General features: G+C 37.0%; 1 protein-coding gene across 9 annotated transcripts in view; it reads right to left on the bottom strand.

Annotated features, from left to right (window-relative positions):
* The window catches only part of CCSER2 (coiled-coil serine rich protein 2), a 152,232-nt gene that overhangs the window by 45,543 nt on the left and 87,036 nt on the right, over positions 1-19,653 (bottom strand). For all 9 annotated transcript variants that reach the window (XM_059051856.2, XM_067025230.1, XM_059051853.2 and 6 more), the window contains one exon: positions 10,604-10,799. In XM_059051856.2, the coding sequence (XP_058907839.1) occupies positions 10,604-10,799 (196 nt within the window). The remainder of the gene's footprint in view (positions 1-10,603; positions 10,800-19,653) is intronic.

A 19,653-nucleotide genomic window follows, 5' to 3' on the forward strand; every position in this document is an offset into this window, starting at 1 on the left:
TTTCTATAGGTTTCTTTTGTCACTTAAAAATATTAGTTGTAGATTTCTTCTAATTTTTCTACATTAAAAAAAGTTTAACTCTTCAAACCATCTGAGTTTACAATAATATAAAACAAGAAACTAAATAATTCCTTCTATACTACTGAGTTTTTCTCAACATGTATTTCAAAACCCTTCTGTGTCCAACTGATTTTAGTACATACTTCAGCACATATTTCTGGGTTTTCTATTCTCTTCCACTGCTCTATGTTTCTATTTGTGTCAATATTATAACCTGCTCTAAAGGGTTTTTCCCTCCTTCTCCTTTTGTCTTTCTTAATGTACACAAATCTTACACTTTGGTGTTAACAATTCTGGAGTCATTTTGATTAATCCCCAGAATAAAACTGTTGTGATTTTGGCTAAAATTGTATTACATCTACGAATAGTACTAGGAAGAACTACGGGCTCCAATCACACACTCAGACTGTATCTTATCTTTGCTCTTTCAAACACATCATTCTTCCCAGCCACCCAAAACCCACTCCCCACACCTCCACTGTGGGAGACAGAGGTCTCCCATGTGCCTCTCATGGACTAGACTCCCTGGCAATGCCTCAGAGAGAAAGGCTAGGGAGTTCCCATGAAATCCGGCTTCAGGGGAATTAGCAACTCTGTTTACGAGCTGGATGGACCCTAACAGTACAGTGTGTCCCCCAGAAGTTCTTGCATATGGCCCAGTCTATCCCTACATGGGTTGGACCTGGAGACTGATCCCAGGGAGCCTGGATGTCAAGTCAGTGTGACACGCCAACATATCATTCTTACAATTATTTCTGCTAGACTATAAGGTAGCTTGGTTCTCCTAGACTATAAGGTAGTCTTGGTTACTACATTAATATCCGTGGATTAAGATGATTTTTATAATATTTAGCCTCCCTACAGAATATAAGTATCAGTATTTTCCCTAAATCTTTTATATAAAGTTTTGCAGGGTTCTTTATAAAACATCACAAACATCTCTCAGATTTATTGATGATTTAATGTTTTATTGATGCAGCGGTTATTTCATTATTTCCAATTTAAATCTTTGATTTATTATCCTTGAAGCAGGTTTACCTGTTTGAGCAGGGTTTTTTTTGGACCATATCCCACAATAAGGAATACATTTTACACCATAACCATGTACATATATACTTGAATGTGTTATGTGTGCATGCATGTGTGTGTATGTTTGCATGTATGTGTCTAAAAAAGATGGTCGATGGATAGATGGATGGTAGACAGAGAGATACAAATATCACACTAAAAACAAGTTTCACAAAACAATATCTGTCCTTATCATGCATACATGATGCCCCCTAATAGTTTCTATACCATTTTACTTTATTAGGAAAAAAGTCTAGTTATGGTGGACAAAATTTATTTCAAAACCCACTAACCATTTCTGATGTGTAGTTTTAAGAACAATGCACTAGATATAGGACAGGATTATGTCTTCTTTCTTTTTATCTTCATTACTACCACAATCCTTGATACTCAACAAGTGCTTAATAAAGTATACTGAATGAGGAAATAACAATACATGGATACTAAAGTAAATGGAATTAGCTTTTTGGGCAGCTACATAAAACTGTAAGCAATGCAAGCAATTAACTTTTCACATTTTTACCTTTGTTGATGTTGCTTTTGTCAGTAAAATAACAGCTAACACTTACTTATTAACTGCTTTCTATGCATCAGACACTATGCTTAGCACTTTACCTGAATTTCCTCATGCTTTCTTTATAACAGTACTGAGATAGGAGCTATTATAATCTCTATTTCTTTTATGAGGAAGTCTAGGCATAGGAAATTTAAGTAATTTAATTTATCCAAGATAATTTATCCACAACAAACAAGTGGGAAAAATGGCCTAAATTCAAATTTTTTGAAAACATCTATTATTAACTTTCATCATTATTCTAGAGATTCAACATTACCCCAATTAACCCACAACTAAAAACAACTCAAATGTCTATCAATGGGTAAATGGATAAAAATAAAATTGTGGTGCATACACGTATAATGGAATGCTATTCGACAATAAAAAGGAATGTACTGAAACTCACAAAACAGATGAGTATCAAAGCCATTATGGTGAGTGAAAAAATCCAGCAACAAAAAAAAGCACACATTGGATGGTCTAGAAGAAGACAAAGCTTTTAGATGAAATTCTAGAAAGGACAAAGCTTTAGTAACAGAAAGCAGAGCAATGGCTGCCTGGGCCAGGTTTGAGAGAAGACTGACTCCAACGGGACATGAGAGAATGTCAGCAGCAACAGCAGTGTTCTATACCTTGATAGTGGGGATGGGGGTTTCACAACTTAATGGTGGGGCTGGGGGTGTCTATTCATTAAAACCCCAGCTGCATACTTAAAATGGGTACACTTTACTTGAATGCAAATTCTACCTTGATAAAGTCAATAAATTTTTAAAAATTTGCTTCCTCTTCCTCCTCACTTTCCTTTATCTTCCTGAATAAGCCATCAAGTGAGACAAAAAAGATGTCTCCACCCAAAACGACAGCCCAGCATAGGGTTTCAGAGTCTAAGTGGGTTGAGAAACATGTCCCTACAGGGAGTCAGCTTACCAAGGCATGTCAGAACCCAAAGGAATAAAAAGGACATCCACAGAAAGGATGGGGGAAGAAAGATTCCAGTGTCAAACCTGAATAGAATGAGGAGGGCGCATGCACACAGGGGCAGCCTGGTCTGGGCTGTCAGAGTCTAAGCTGAGTGGGATGGGTGTACTCCCACAGGAGGGCCTGGAGAGGGCTACCAGAACTCAAACAGCATGAAGAGGGCATCTATGCAGGAAAAGGCCCAGTGCCCAGGTCTCAGACCCAAGTAGGGCTAAGAGGGCATCCACATGCAGGCATCACCTGACACGTGGTATCAAGCCCAAGCACAGTGAAGAGGCATCCACAGGAGAAGGAGACTGGTGTGGGGTGTCAGAACCCATGGGGCTGACAAGGAGTCAGAGCCCAAGTAGGGTGAGGAAGGTGTACACAGGGGAGCAGCCAGTCAGGGGATTCAGAATCTTAGAGGGATGAGGAGGGCAACTGCACAGGACAGGTTGTGAGAAGCTCATTATAATCAGGAGAATTGGTCAAAAGAGTAAGTATATTAAGGTCATCAAAGTCAAGAGAAAACTGAGGAAGTACCACAGTTCAAAGACATCTACAGAAACATGACAGCTAAAAGCAATGTGTGATTCTAAACTGGATCTTTCTGCTTCTGCTATAAAGGACACTACCGGGACAAACGGTGAACAGGCTCTAAGGATTAAATGGTAGTAATGTGTCAATGTTGATTTCCTGATTTTGAAATGCAGAATAAAGCCACAACTAAATATCACTAGATTCCCATCACATGACAAAAATTAAGAAGTTTGATAATACGAAGTGTTGCTCAGATGTAGAACAATGGAAGAAAAAGCATCTACTACTTGAAGGCAGTGAAACAGATTGAACAATTTTGGAAAATAGTTTGGTATTTGTAGGGTGGAATATTTCTATGCCCCATGATTCAGAAATTCCACTCCTAGTTAGTTACTCCAGAAGAATTTTCACACATGTATGCCAGGAAAACTTCATATCAACATTATTTGCCATAGCAAAAAAAAAAAAAAAAAAAACTGGAAAGAAACAAAATGGACATCAGGAATAAAATGGAGAAAGAAATTGTTCACAGAATTGGACTGTGCAAAAATGAAAATTAATGAAGCAAAACTAAATGTAAATATGAAAGAACCTTAAAGAAAATGCTGAATAGAAGAAGGAATTCACAGAGAAATATTTACAGTATAACTTCATTTATATAAAGTTCTAAAAGAGGCAAAACTAATATTCATGAGGACACAAACAGAGACAGTTAAAAATTAACAGAAAAAGCAAGGGAAATACTAGATTCTGGAAAGGGAAGGCACTACAATCAGGAAGGATCACATAGGGAGCTTCCTAATGTCTCATTCCTTAACCTGGGTGGTGAGTACAAACCTGTTTCACATTATTCATTAAGGTGTACGCTTATGTTGTATATGCTCTTTTTATGTATATTTCATAAACTTATTTCTCCTGGAATGAAGAGAAAAGTCTGGGGATAGAGGAGCATAAGTTCCCTGACTTTTCTATGGTTCTCTGCCACCAAGTGGCAATCATTCAGCAGCTCCTCAACTCTTAGTGCACTCTCCTAGGATGCTGCTGCTGTAAATATTTCATCCACCTGCCACTGCACCCATGCATCCACTCCCCCCCATACAGAGACAGAGAGATAGAGACACAGGAACAGAGAGAAAGAGTCAGAGGCAGAGACACACAGACAGACAAGAGAATTATGTGAGGGACAAGTTACTGGTTTTATTCTCAACACTGGAGCTGAGAGGAAATAATAAAACAAAACATTTGTGTATCATACTTGACAGTTCATAAAACACTACTATATACCTCTTTATTTTTATCCCCCAAAACAAGTAGACAGGGTATGGATCATCAGGATCAAATATTTTGCAATCCCAAAGAAAAATGTCAGAAAAAAGATACCATCATGTTCTTCTCATTACTCCACCTTAGATATTTCATTTCTCACTCCAAGGTCAAAAGAGATGCTCAATGTGATGATAATATGATAAAAGCACACAGGGGAAATAATGAAATGAGAGTGAAGAAAATGGATGAGCATAACCACTCTGGAAAACCGTTTTACAGTATCTACTAAAGCTGATTCCACTCATAGGTATATACCAAACAAAAATACACACGCATGTTCACCAAAAGACATATACCAGAATAATGTAGCAGCTCTATTCATAACAGCCAAAACTGTCTAAATGCCTATCAACTGTAGAACAAATGAAATAAATTGCAGTATATTCACATCATGTAATACTCTATAGCAATAAGGACAAATGAAAAAAATGAAATAATTCACAAATATAATACTGAGCAAAAGGAGCCACACACAAAAAGGAAATATAATACATTCCCTTCATTTATGTAAAGTTCAAACACAGGCAAACTCATCTATGTTTTTAGAAATCAGATAGTCACCATTAGAAATGCAGGTTAATGACTGAAAGAGGCTTCTGTTCTGGGGTCCTGGTAATGTTCTTTTTCTTGCTGGGTGCTGAGTCCATGGGTATTTTCAGTTTGTGAAAACTGACTGAGATAGACATTTATGAATTGTACCCTTCTCTATATGCATATTATGCTTCAAGTGGTTGAAACAGGAAGTAGAGAATTAAAGTAAGGAAATAAGACACCACTAAAAATTTTTTTATTCTGTATGTACCCATGTCTTCAGATCAGGATCAAAAATTCTTATTTAAAATTCTCTAAATTAGGTAACACAATATGGGAAGTATTATGCTAAAATATTTCAAAAGCCTTGGGTTTAAAATACATTCTGCATTAGTATGCAACAAGGTGACCTTGAGAAACACAATAAATCTGGGAGTCTCATTTTTCTGACCATTAAAATAGGATCACTGCCATCCTCCCTATCCCACAGTGTCACTGAGAAAGAAAATAAAGTTCACAAAGGCACTGTTTAAATTGTGAAGTACCCTTGAGCTGCATTAACAAAAACAAAAAATACATCAAAACTAAACCCAATTGTTTACAATTTTTAAATTTTATTTGTGTGCACTGAGAACTTTGTTCAAGTGAACTCTTAAATACAGAGGCCTATTTAATAAACCATTGTTCTGGGTTTGGCTAAAGGGATGCAAGGCAATGGTGAGGAGAGTGCTAGAGGCTGCCTTCACACTCTCCTCTTCCTGTTGTACCCCAGGGTATCTCCAAGAATGCCGCTGTGTGCAGCAGGCCTTGGAGTCCATATAGACTGGGGTAAAAACTCCAGTTTTAGCACTGATTAGCTCTGAGTCTCAACTTCTTCAACTGTGAGATGAAGCCAGTATCACCCACTTTTCAAGAACTAGAGATAATATACATTACAGAACCTAGAAGAATGCCCAGTATGAAATATATAACCACTATATAAAATTTTTACATACAACTCTGTAAGACATACAGGAAAGAGAAGACTTTTTAAAAACTTTAAGCTAAAACCTGGATGTCCTCAACAGCTCCCTAAATATTATGACTTAAGTCACTCTCTCTGCTATTCATTTTCCACAGACCCCTTCAAGTAATATTTTTAAAATACCAATTTGGCCATGTCACTAATCCCAGCTTATTACTGCCTACAGAATAATGCCCAAGCTCGTTCTGTGGTACACAGACCCTTTACAATCTGCCCTAAGCCTATTTATCATTCCTGCCTCTTCCCTAATACTCTACATTTTAACCATATCCAATTTATAACTAATCTTTAAGTAGGACACATACTTTTTCAATAGCCTTTTATTTTTTCCAAAACAGTAAATATATATTGTAGAAAATCAGGAATTAGAAAATATAAATTTTTTTAAAAAGATCACATTCTCACCACCCAGGTATCATAACTTACCACCTTAGTGCATATCCTTCTGGTGATATAGGTATACAGATATATAGAGATAAAGATATATGATCATAATGCACATACTGTTTTATAACCTGCTTTTCTTCAGTCAACCATCTTTCCATTTCAGTAAAATTCCACCTCATCTAATACACAGGCCATAGTCAAATTTCTCCAACTGACCCAAAATGTCCTCTATAGTTATCTGTCCAACCAGTATCCAATTCATAATCTCACATTGCATCTAGCTGTCTCTTAAATTCCTTTTAAGGTAGCACTGTCACCTCCCTGTACTAAATTTTTACGACACTAATAAGCTGAAGCGACGTCACTATCTTTCCTACAGAATTTCCAACCATTTGAATTTCTTTGGTTCCTTCCTTTCTTAATCTTCTATCATTTGTTTCTCCTATAAAAAGGAAGCTGTAAATAATGACTTGAGGAATTAAAATTAAATATTTTTGCCTAGAATATATTAAACATAATTCTGTGTATCACATGAGAAGATACACACTATCTGGTTAACCCAACTCAGCAGTGATGGGAAAACTAATCACTGGACTGGGGTGATGGCAATTTGATCTCTCCAATGAACAATTATGTGTTTTTCTCTTGTAACCATAAAAGTAAGTTATACAACGTTACTTTGGCACTATATAAATTGTGTGGGAAAGCATCACTCTTTCACCTAATGGTTGTAACAATAAGAATCTTGGCAAAAATTTCACTTACGGAATTTCATTAGGGTTTATAAAATGATGTTTCTCTAATTGTATCACACTTTCTACATTCATTTGCTGGCACTCTTCAGCAGAGATGAATTACCTTTCATGAAGGATCTCTTTAGTTACTGAAATATATATCCTACTATAAATACAGCATAAGTACTTAATTATTTCCCATTAATAAACTTTTTTAGACTAAGAAGTTGTATTAATAGTCACCTCAAAGTGTACCAAGTGAGCCCTGATTTTTCTCGTTTTCTCCTTGTTGAGTATCTTAGTACTTGTGGGTTTTCCCTCAGTCAACGCAGCTCCTAAGAACTTGTGCCTTTGCACGTGCCAACTCCACTGATCTCCCCAGAATTCTTCACTCATAAAGTGAAGAATTCACTGATAAACTCAATTTTCAGGAAGCAAAATATCAATGTCTCTAAAATGGCATACAGTGAATCTCTTCATCTCCATTCCCAGGGCATTTTCTCTCCTGCATACTACATAAATACACCTCTGATATAACATTTGGTTGTATATCTTTTTCATTTCCTTCTTGTTTCTTTTACAGGTAAGGACAGTATCTTACACCAGTGTTATTCACAGTTTGATTTGCAGAACAGTTCTGGTCCACAAGCTGTTTCCTGTCTATGACACAGTAAAAAGCTTGGACCAGAATATAAATCAAGTAGTCAGTAAACATACTGTTTAATTTGGCTCAATTTTTTTTCCCTGGTAGCAAGAATTTGTGGAAGAAGGATGAAATGTGTTGACGTCTATTCTGGCAAGAGCTACTTTAACTCTAGTGGACCAGGAACAGAAATTTCATGTACAAGTTACTTTGAATAGCATTGCTAATCATCAATTTACCGTTACTACCAGAAACACAAAAGGAATATCAACAACTGCTGGTACAGAAAGAAGGCAATGTAGCAGGAGTGGGGACCATGGGCATGGTCAAGATTCCTTTCTAAGGTAAAGTATAAGCTGTTGAATCTGGATCTTCTTACAACCAAAAAAAGGATGTACAATGCCTAGTGGACCTCTTTGGATTTTGAATACAATATATTCTTCATTTGCCACCGCAATGAGAAGCCCACACACAGCCACGAGGAGTAGCCCCTGCTCGCCGCAACTAGAGGAAGCCCATGCACAGCAACAAAGACCCAATGCAGCCAAAAAAAAAAAAAAAGAAGCAATTATACAAAATATTGGACTAATTCAGCTTTTAACTTCTATTACCATTTTGGGAAACTTTAAAGGTGTCTTAAAAAGACAAGTTCCTTCTCATAATTTGTTTTCACTGTGTAAACAAAGGATAAAGTCAATCTGATCAATGTGTACTATCTAAAATTTCAGAGGCCATAATGACAGAAAAGAGCCATTAAGATATTCACAGTTTTTCATAAAGTATCTCAAAAAAGAGTTTTCTATTTTTATGGTACCTATGGTTACCAATTTACCTATTCTCTCCTGAATTACGCTACTTTACTCATTATTAGAGATGGCCTGGTCTTAATTAGATTATATTCAATCATGCTTCATGTTTCAGGGCAATATACCCAGACACAACAGAGGCTATGTGGTAAAGCTAGTACAATGACTAACTCCAAGTAGATATTTAACATATTTTAGCTATTTACCACCTTTTCTACCTTCTCTTTCCTTTGTCTCTGAAGCTCCTGACAGAAAATCTTCTCCTAGCACCAGCAAGAAGAGAAATACTATGAAGAGAATCTATATCCTAGTTACAGTTAAACTAAGTTGTAAGCTTTATGTCTGGGTGTTTCAATCACTGAATCTCTTTCTGCCTCTAGAGGAGTCCAAGAACCTCAGATCCGAAAAGGATCCTCCACTTTCTTGCTCCCGGCCTTAGCACAGAAAAGTGTCTTTTCAAAAGGTAGTTAGGGGCTTCCCTGGTGGCGCAGTGGTTGAGAGTCCGCCTGCCGATGCAGGGGACGCGGGTTCGTGCCCCGGTCCGGGAAGATCCCACATGCCGCGGAGCGGCTGGGCCCGTGAGCCACGGCCGCTGGGCCTGTGCGTCCGGAGCCTGTGCTCCGCAACGGGAGAGGCCACAACAGTGAGAGGCCCGCATACCACAAAAAAAAAAAAAGGTAGTTAATATCTACCTTTTTGAATGGAGAAGAATAGGGACTTCCCTGGTGGCGGTTGAAAATCCACCTGTTGGTGCAGGGGACACGGTTTGATCCCTGATCCAGGAGGATCCCACATACTGCGGAGCAACTAAGACCATGCGCCACAACTACTGAGCCTGCGCTCTAGAGCCTGTAAGCCACAACTACTGAAGCCCGCACACCTATAGTCCATGCTCCGCAACAAGAGAAGCCACCACAATGAGGCCCGCACACCGCAACGAAGAGTAACCCCCGCTCACTGCAACTAAAGAAAGCCCGCACACAGCAACAAATACCCAACACAGCCAAAAATATAAATAAATAAATAAATGTTTTTTAAAAAAAGAATGGAGAATAGTCCAGAGAATCCATAATCGAGTAATATAAAACAATAGAGGAGCCACAGTTCACTTCAAATAGCCTTTACTGAGTATCTATCTTGATGGCTGCCAGATGGTTTTGATGGCCACCGGAAATTCTAAGACTTGGTCCCTGATCATAAGAAGTTAGAATATACAATCCTGAGAAAGGTAACTCAGAATGTAAACTGAGCAGAAAATCCAGACTGTTCTTTCTCAACAATAATTTTAAGTTAAACTTGTCTACAAAATACAAATATAGATTTAAAACTAAACAAAATATATTTCCGATTTAAAATTAGTATTTTATTCCTTAGCTTTCTGCTTTGCATTGGACTTTGTATGTGCTCTGTTTAAACAAAGAAAGTGCTATTGAATCAGAAGCCAGGTTCTACCATCAGCTCACCATGTTGTCTTTGGACAACGACATCATCTAGCTTTTCTCCAAAAAAAATGAGAAGACTGGGGATGATTAAACTTGAAGGTTTTAAATACAAGTGAAATTATATGATTATGTAACTTGCCATTCCTTATTTCTCACTTAGCTGAAATTATAGTAGCAGCCACTGAGGACTGAACACCTACTATGTTTCAGGTATTAAATCACTCAATTTACAACTACTAACTCTAACTCTCTCAAATAAACTTACAATGTAGGTACTATAAAAACAAGGAAACAAGCAGAGAGTTTACCAAATATCACATAGCTCATAAATGCTGGGGACCGTACTGAGACCACGATGCAAAATCACACATTTTTTTCCTCTCAGAGAAGTTCCTATTATGTACTATTTAAACCATTATTTCTCCACAAATCTAAGTAGACATTAGAAATTCAACTTTACTTTAAAAATAAAGTCAATCCATTTTGCAATTCAAAATATCAGAGCTGAAAATGTTCACTACATACTAACCTGATGCAGCAGCCGTTTCAGTTTGAGTAACTGAGTTTTTACAGCGGTGCAATCTTGAACCATGTGCCGGAGGGTCATCTCATCCAGTATCACTGTATTTTCTGGTACATCTACAAACATCTTCTGAGCCTGGAAAAAGGGGGTCCCTCCATAGCTTTCAAAATGACCCAAAGGAGATTCTCTATAGGGAGAGCCTCTGGAAGGGCAGGGTAAGAAGATGGAGGGAAAAGATACATAATATAATTACAGAAAGAAATAAAGGTTATAAAATTATTACAGTGATTATTATAAATCATTTATCATTATCACAAAACCTTTGACTTTTATTCACTTCAGATACTGAATTTGTTTCCACTGAAAAGTTCAATCAATCCTAGTTGTCATTAACACAATTATCATCTGCACTCCCTCCTTTTGTGTATTTTACACATTGGTTAAGTAAATCTTATTCCTTAGGAACTAGAGTAGAAACAAAAACCTCTGAGGAAAGGCCTTGCCTGGAAAAAATTATACTTATTTTACTTTTCTGCACTGATAATCTGATCTTTAGCTTCTAATTTTAATTACGCTCTTAAACTTCACATCTTTTTTAGCTGCATAACTATGCTACCCTCATTAATTCCCAGTTTGGACACACCCCTGGACTCCTATGTCTTCAAAGTGCCAGCAGACAGTTAAGACAAATACACTGTTATTCTTTTGTTTTCACATTCTTGATAAACCATCTTTTCCAATAAAGATTAAACAAGGTTTTACAAAAGCCTTCTACACACCACATATTTCCTAATCTTAAACTACCTTAAAAAAAAATCTACTCTAAAAAATTTTAAGCTTCCCTTTAGTTTCATGCAATAACATACATGCTGAATAAGAGGGAAAAAAAAAACAACACAACTAGGGATAATGTGTTTCACGGACGGGAAAAACACAATGTTTTAACCGGAAGTCATAGCTATAGCAATTTAAAAATTACTGCATTAACATTACACAAAATTCCAGGTGGTTTTTAAGACAATAACTTGTTATATGTGTGAAATCTCAATATTTAAATAATACATTGAAAAAGTATTCTCTCCAATATTACGGCTACATTAACATATTAGGATTAAAGTTAAATTCATGGATGCATTACATTTCAAAAGTAGAAATACAGTTTCTATTAAATGTTCTAGCTTTTAACAAATATTCCCAAATCTCTAAATTCTCAAATATTCAATATGAGCTTGGTTTTCATAAGATTATTTTTCTCTGAAGCTACTTCTCATACTTGATTTCAGGCCTGATCTTTCTTTTAACCAAAGAAGAGATTTTTAAGAACCTTTAAATTGCTGATCCATAGATAAGAATTTGTTCACATTTAATTGTTTTATTTTTACAGATTCAAAATATAGTTGAATTATTAAATTTCAAATACTGATCAATTATTAGTAGGAATTTACCATCCATAACTGAATAGAAAAGCTATACACAGAGTTATGAAAAATTTTTTAAATAGTAAGACAAAAAGATAGAACCACCTGGCAGATGAATAGCAGAGACATGTTTTTGGAGAAAAAGCTGACATACTTTGGGAAATTTTCTTGGGTAGGAAAGAAGCTAGGATGAACTATAAAGTGTGAGGTTTGAGTTGGACTGAAATGAAAGGTAAAGTTTTCTAGAAAAAGAAAATGAAAATAAATGGCACAAAAGTGCATGTTTTTCAGGGACAAGGAGACTCTTATACATGGCTTATGAGACTACAGACAGCCTGAATACAATTTATTCTTCAACTTCATCCCTCAATATACCTGCCTCCCTCAGACTGACTTCTTAATCCATAGTCAATTACCTGAGACTGCCAAAGCACACGACAATCGCCCTCATCTCCAAACCCATGTCCTCGACCTCTCTGTACTCTTGGCCAATCTACCCATTCTGCCCTTCACTGCACACTTGATCTGGAGAATGAAAACTCCTCTTCAATTTAAATTAGTTAGCTCTTCCTCAGGGAAAGCTTCCTTAATCTCCTAAAACAGCACTTGGTACTTCCACAGGTGTCCTTACAGAGCCTTCTGCTGGACCCCATCACAGTACTTGCCACAATACATTGCATTCATTTGCAATCCATGCCAAATGATAAACGCTATGAAGACACAGACTGTCTTCTTTTTTCTGTCAGAAATGACTTTTTGTTTATTTTTGTTGTTGTTTTTATTGAACGAGTAACAAGTATAAATTTTAACCACTAGGTTGGTTTTTCTTTTTAAGCTTCCGTCTCTGAGATTCTAAAATTCTTTAGCTGTGACATGAAAAGCACTACTTTAAAATTATAATCTGTAAGCAGTCATGTTAAAAAAGTTCCAGATAAAAATCAAATTAAAATTACTTTTTACTTTACCAGGTAAGTAAGAGAAAAAGCAGAGAGGGAAGAGACTGAAGAAAACTGTTCTGTAGTCTACAGCATGAGAATCAGGAATACAATAATGGCTTATATTAGGTTTAGGCATAAATATGAACCACATGCAAGGGACTAACAAATTAAAAACATTTCAAAGGAATTGTCAACAGGTCTTGATCACTGACTGAATATGGGAACAAAGAACTGGCATCTAGAAAAGCCACAATAGTATAAAAGAAACAGCTCTGGCCTAGGACTGAAGTTTATATCTTGGCTGACAGTAACTAGCTATTAAAAATACTTAGTATCTTTGGGCCATAGTTTCTTGAGTTCTCAGTGTTGTCCAATGCCTACCAAATAAAGTTCATATGCCTTAGGCTGCATTTCAAATACTTCCACTGTGAGATCCAAAACTAAACTTACATCTTCTCCTAGTCCTGATGCCCCTTAACTAGATAAAACTGTTTTATTACGCTTAACTTCTTTCACAGCATAAGTGAAAGAAATGTGCATAAATATCACCTCTAACTTGATGATAACTTGAAAATAGAGATGTATTCATTTTTATATTATTCAATTAATCCACAGATTATCTGAGTTCAAATCTCAGCTCTGTCACTCACTAGCTATATAACACACAGGGCAAGTCACTTTATCTATGCTTCATTTTCCTGAGCTGTAAAATGGGGATAACAGTATTTATCTCATTAGGTTGGTATAAGGATTAAATGAGGTAATAATATATGTTAGAATGCTTGTAATGGTGCTTGACTTATAATAATTGTTAAATAAAAACCAATTACTATGTATTATTATTATCAATAATTTCTAACTTCTCTATATTGAAATTTTTTTCTAACATAAATGTCAAAAGAATACTATAATGCCATATACACTTCGCCTAGATTCCCCCATTGATAAATGTTGACACAATGCTTTATATCTATGTGTATATTTGTTGCTAAACCATATGACAATAAGCTGGAAATAACATAACACCTCAATGAGGGCCATTTTAAGGTTGCTAGAAAAAAATGAATATAATTGAGAAGGTTCAGAGGCAGAAGAAGACAAAAACGAAACAGAAAGCAAATACATAACAGAGGTTACTTTCAGAAAATAAAAGGACACTGTTAAAACAGAAGAAAAAAATAAGATAATGAAAGATAATGCAGATTTTGAAATTTCACATTCTGAGAACATGATGCAGTTCACATAGGAAAACCTGAACCTTTGAAACAGAATGAGAGGTAAAAACATGAGACAAAAGAGGAATTACTGGATGGAGGTTCCTTAAAAAACTAAAAACAGAACTACCATATGACCCAGCAATCACACTACTGGGCATATACCCTGAGAAAACCATAATTCAAAAAGAGTCATGTACCACAATATTCACTGCAGCACTATTTACAATAGCCAGGACATGGAAGTAACCTAAGTGTCCATCGACAGATGAATGGATAAAGAAGATGTGGCACATATATACAATGGAATATTACTCAGCCATAAAAAGAAACAAAATTTGAGTTATTTGTAGTGAGGTGGATGGACATAGAGAGTGTCATACAGAGTGAAGTCAGTCAGAAAGAGAAAAAGAAATACCATATGCTAAGACATATATATGGAATCTTAAAACAAACAAAAAAAAGGTTCTGAAGAACCTGGGGACAGGACAGGAATAAAGATGCAGCCATAGAGAATGGACTTGAGGACACGGGGAGGGGGAAGGGTAAGCTGGGACGAAGTGAGAGAGTGGCATGGACTTATATATTCTACCAAATATAAAACAGATAGCTAGTGGGAAGCAGCCGCATAACACAGGGAGATCAGCTCAGTGCTTTGTGACCACCTAGAGGGGTGGGATAGGAAGGGTGGGAGGGAGACACAAGAGGGAGGGGATATGGGGATATATGTATATGTATAGCTGATTCACTCTGTTATAAAGCAGAAACAAACACACCACTGTAAAGCAATTATACTCCAATAAAGATGTTAAAAAAAAAGAGGAATTACTGGAAAAATATCTCATGTTAGGTTAACAGTCATAAATTTGTACTTTTGTACAAATTTTAACAATCATGGACTTCTAGTAGGGAAATTAGATCATGAAAGCAACAAAAGACTCCAAGCTGCTTTGGGCAAAACACTGGAAGGTTGGCAGTGTGTTTGCAAAGGCAGAACCTATGTGGCCAATCATAGGCCAAGATGGCTAGTGGATATGAAGAATTGAACCAATACAGGTATGGATGAAGGCAAAAATTATTTCAGTGGTTACAGAAGCATAAGAATGAAATGCCCACTATCATCAATATTATTTAACATTGTTCTATTAAGTACAGCCAAAAACATCAACAAGAAAAACAACATGATCAGAATAACTACAAAAGGAATTTTTAAGAAATAAGCTTTTTTAAATCCAATTCAAACTTAATCCATATACAGTAGCAGCACCTGATATTCAACCCACACACCTAATAGTCACATTGCTACATAATCAATTTATTGCAGTTTTAAAGTAATCTCCCCAAATTATATGGCTCTATCCATATATTTATATTCTTCACCACTACTATCAGAGCTTCTTGATTACTAAGATGTGTGATTTTCGTGCAAATCTTAAGATTTGTGATTCATAGGTTAGATTGGTGAATGGAGATTTTGTGTGTGTGTGTGTGTGTGTGTGTGTGTGTGTGTGTGTGAGAGAGAGAGAGACAGACAGACAGACAGACAGAGAGACAGAGACAGAGACAGACAGAGAGAGAGAGAGAGAGAAATTGAGATTTTTCTTCCTTATTTATTTCCTAATCTGAGTCACAGTTTGATTTCACAAAACCTTTGTTTCTTTTCTCACCATTAATAAAAATTGTATATTAAAGTTAAACATATGTATTTTTAACTTCTTGGTTACATTTTTTTAATGCTAGATTCAACATAATCTCAATTAAAATCCCAGCAAGTTATTTTGTGGGTAGCAACAAAATGATTCTAAAGTTTATATGGAAAGGCAAAAGACCCAGAATAACCAATACAATATTGAAGAAGAAGAAAGTCAGAATACTGACACTATCTGACTTACAGATTTACTCTATCAAGTGACAGTAATCAAGACTGTGGTACAAAAAAACAGATCAGTGGAACAGAATAGAGGGTCCAAAATACACCCATATATATGTATGGTAAAGGAGCAATGGCAATTCAAAGGAGAGAGGACAGTCTTTTCAATAAATAGTACTGGAACAATTAGACATTCACACCTTCCACAAAAATTAACTAAACATGGATCAAAGACCTAAATGTAAAATGTAAAACTACAAAATAACAACGAAGAAAATCCAGGTGACCTTGGCAGTAAGTTTTTAGATATGACACAAAAAGTACAATACATGAAAGAAAAGATTGACTAGCTGTACTGCTAGTCTGCTCTGTGAAAAACATCATTAGGAGAATGAAAAGGCAAACCACAGGCTGGAGAACATATTTGTAAAATATATATCTGATAAAGGACTGGTATCTAAAATATATAAGGAACTCTTAAAATTCAACAAGAAAACAGATAACCCAATTTAAAAATGAGCAAAAGGGCTTCCCTGGTGGCGCAGTGGTTGAGAATCCGTCTGCCGATGCAGGGGATACGGGTTCGTGCCCCGGTCCGGGAAGATCCCACATGCCGCGGAGCGGCTGGGCCCGTGAGCCATGGCCACTGAGCCTGCGCGTCCGGAGCCTGTGCCCCGCAACGGGAGAGGCCACAACAGTGAGAGGCCCGCGTACCACAAAAAAAAAAAAAAAAAAAAAAAAAAAAAAAAAAAAAAATGAGCAAAAGATCTAAACAGACATGTCACTAAGAAGATACACAGATGGCAAATAAGTATATGAAAAAATGCTCAACATCATATGATTAGAGAATTTCAAATTAAAACAACGAGATGTCACTACACACCTATTAGAACAGTTAAAATCCACAACACAATACCAAATGCTGACAAGGATGTGTATCAACAGGAGCTCTCAGTCATTGCTGGAGGAAATGGAAAATGTACAGCCGGGGCAGTTTCTTACCGAACTAAACATACCCTCACTATATGACCCTGCAATTGTGCTTCTCGGTATTTACCAAAATGAGTTGGAAACTTACCCACATAAATGTTTAGAGCAGCTTTATTCATAATTGCCAAATCTGGAAGTAATCAAGAAGTCCTCCAGTACGTGAATGGATAAACAAACTGTAGTTCATCCATACAATGGACTTTTATTTAGTGGTAAAAAGAAATCACTGTTCTTTAGTGATATAAAGCCATGGAAAGACACAGAGGAACCTTAAACATGTATTGCTAAAAACAGCAAATCTGAAAAGGCTACATTCTGTTTCCAACTATATGGCATTCTGTTTTAAAAGGCAAAGCTATGGAAACAGTAAAAAGATCAGTGTTTGTCAGGAGTGTTGCCAGGGGGTAGGGATAGGGAGGAGAAGAAAGGGATGAATAGATAGAGGATGTGGGATTTCAAGGGCAGTAGAATTATTCTGTATGATACAGTAATGGTAGATATACATCATTATGCATTTGTCAAAGTCCATAGAATGTACACACAACTTATTAGTTCAAGGCATTTAAAATGAAACCTAATACAAACTATGAATTTTAGTTAATAATAATGTATCAACATTGACTCATTAATTGTAATATTCCACACTAACGCAAGATGTTAATAATAGAGAAACTGTGCATTAAGAGGTGAGGGAATGTATGAGAACTCCCTGTATTTTCTGCTCAAAATTTCTGTAAACCTAAAACTGCTCTAAAAAATAAGGCAATTAAAAAAAATCCATAACAAAAGGAAAAGAAGTAAGTACTTACAGAATGGCAGAATAAATTATCTCAAAAATCCACTCCTCCATAAAAGCTCTGAGAATACTGGCAAATTCGTCAAAATCAACTTTTTCAGAGCTCTGGAATCGCTTGCAACAACTGAAGAGCACTTACTGAAAAAAACCAGCTGAATCTCATGAGAAGAACAAACTCTGTGACATTTTAATTTATTCTATTTCCCTGCCTATCTTCCTAGCTCTGTGTTGGCTTCAAAAACAAAAGCTTTTCAAGTACAATAGCTGTGAAATTCAGCAATCTCTAGGGGGTGGGATGGGAGGTTAACTGGGATTGGAACTCTCCAAAAAGCACCATTTCTAGAGAATTGTTACTATTTGACCTAAATGGCACCTCCCTAGAAAAGGCCCATTCTCGCAGTCGTTTTATTTGGCCTCATTCAGAGTTCCCTCAGTGGGAACAGCCTTATCTCTAGTACATTTGTTTAAAAAAAAAAAAAAAATCAGTGGCAATTGTTTAAAATCTCAGCTGCCTAAGATGGCAATACCACTTGGAACAAACAAGAAGGTGACCAAAAAACTTAAAAGGAAAACCTGAGGAATGAGATGTACACAGGAGGCTTTGGAAAGCTCCAACATATTCCTGGGCATAGAGAAGGCCATACACATGTGAAAGCCAAGGAAAATACCTGAGAAGGTCTTAATCCCTCACTTTTTGCTACCCTTGAGCCTCTGAGCAAGCAGGAAATGAAGGCTAAGGAAGTGCTGCATTCTGCTTATCAGGTTGCTGAAGGCACCCCTGAACACACACACACACACACACACACACACACACACACACACACAGCCCCTTGGCAAAAGGCTGGGAAACTTATAAACCAAAAGAGAGACACATCATAGTTAAACTGTCAAAAGCCAAAGAAAAAGTGAATCCTGACGCAGCAAGAAAAAAGTGATTTATTATGTAGAAGACATGCTCAATAAGATTAAAGCACAGGGATCAAAAATGTTAAAAGAAAGCCTATCAACCAAGAATCCTATATCCAGCAAAACTATCCTTTAAAATTAAAGAGAGGGGCTTCCCTGGTGGTACAGTGGTTGAGAATCTGCCTGCCAATGCAGGGGACACGGGTTCGAGCCCGGGTCTGGGAAGATCCCACATGCCGCAGAGCAACTGGGCCCGTGAGCCACAATTACTGAACCTGCGCGTCTGGAGCCTGTGCTCCGCAACAAGAAAGGCCAGGATAGTGAGAGGCCCATGCACCGCAATGAAGAGTGGCCCCCGCTTGCCACAACTAGAGAAAGCCCTCGCACAGAAACCAAGACCCAACACAGCCATAAATAAATAAATAAATATTTTTAAAAAATAGAACATTTATTTTTAAAAATAAATAAATAAAAATAAAATTAAAGAGAAACTAAAACATTCCCAGATAAACACAAACTGAGTGAATTTGTTGCTATCAAACCTTCCCTACAAGATATACTTAAGTTGGAGACTTTAATATCTCCTTCTCATTAATAGATAAAACAACTAGGAAGAAGGTCAGAAAGGAAACAGAAGACTTGAGCAACACTACAAACTAAGAAAACCAAATAGACATCCACAGAATATATGAGATTAAATTAGTAATCAAAAAACTCACTGCAGGGCTTCCCTGGTGGCGCAGCGGTTGAGAGTCCGCCTGCCGGTGCAGGAGGCACGGGTTCGTGCCCCGGTCCGGGAGGATCCCACGTGCCGCGGAGCGGCTGGGCCCGTGAGCCATGGCCGCTGAGCCTGCGCGTCCGGAGCCTGTGCTCCGCAACGGGAGAAGGCCACAACGGTGAGAGGCCCGCATACCGCAAAAAAAA

Source organism: Kogia breviceps, chromosome 2, assembly GCF_026419965.1.
Source record: "Kogia breviceps isolate mKogBre1 chromosome 2, mKogBre1 haplotype 1, whole genome shotgun sequence".
NCBI classification, from domain to species: domain Eukaryota; kingdom Metazoa; phylum Chordata; class Mammalia; order Artiodactyla; family Physeteridae; genus Kogia; species Kogia breviceps.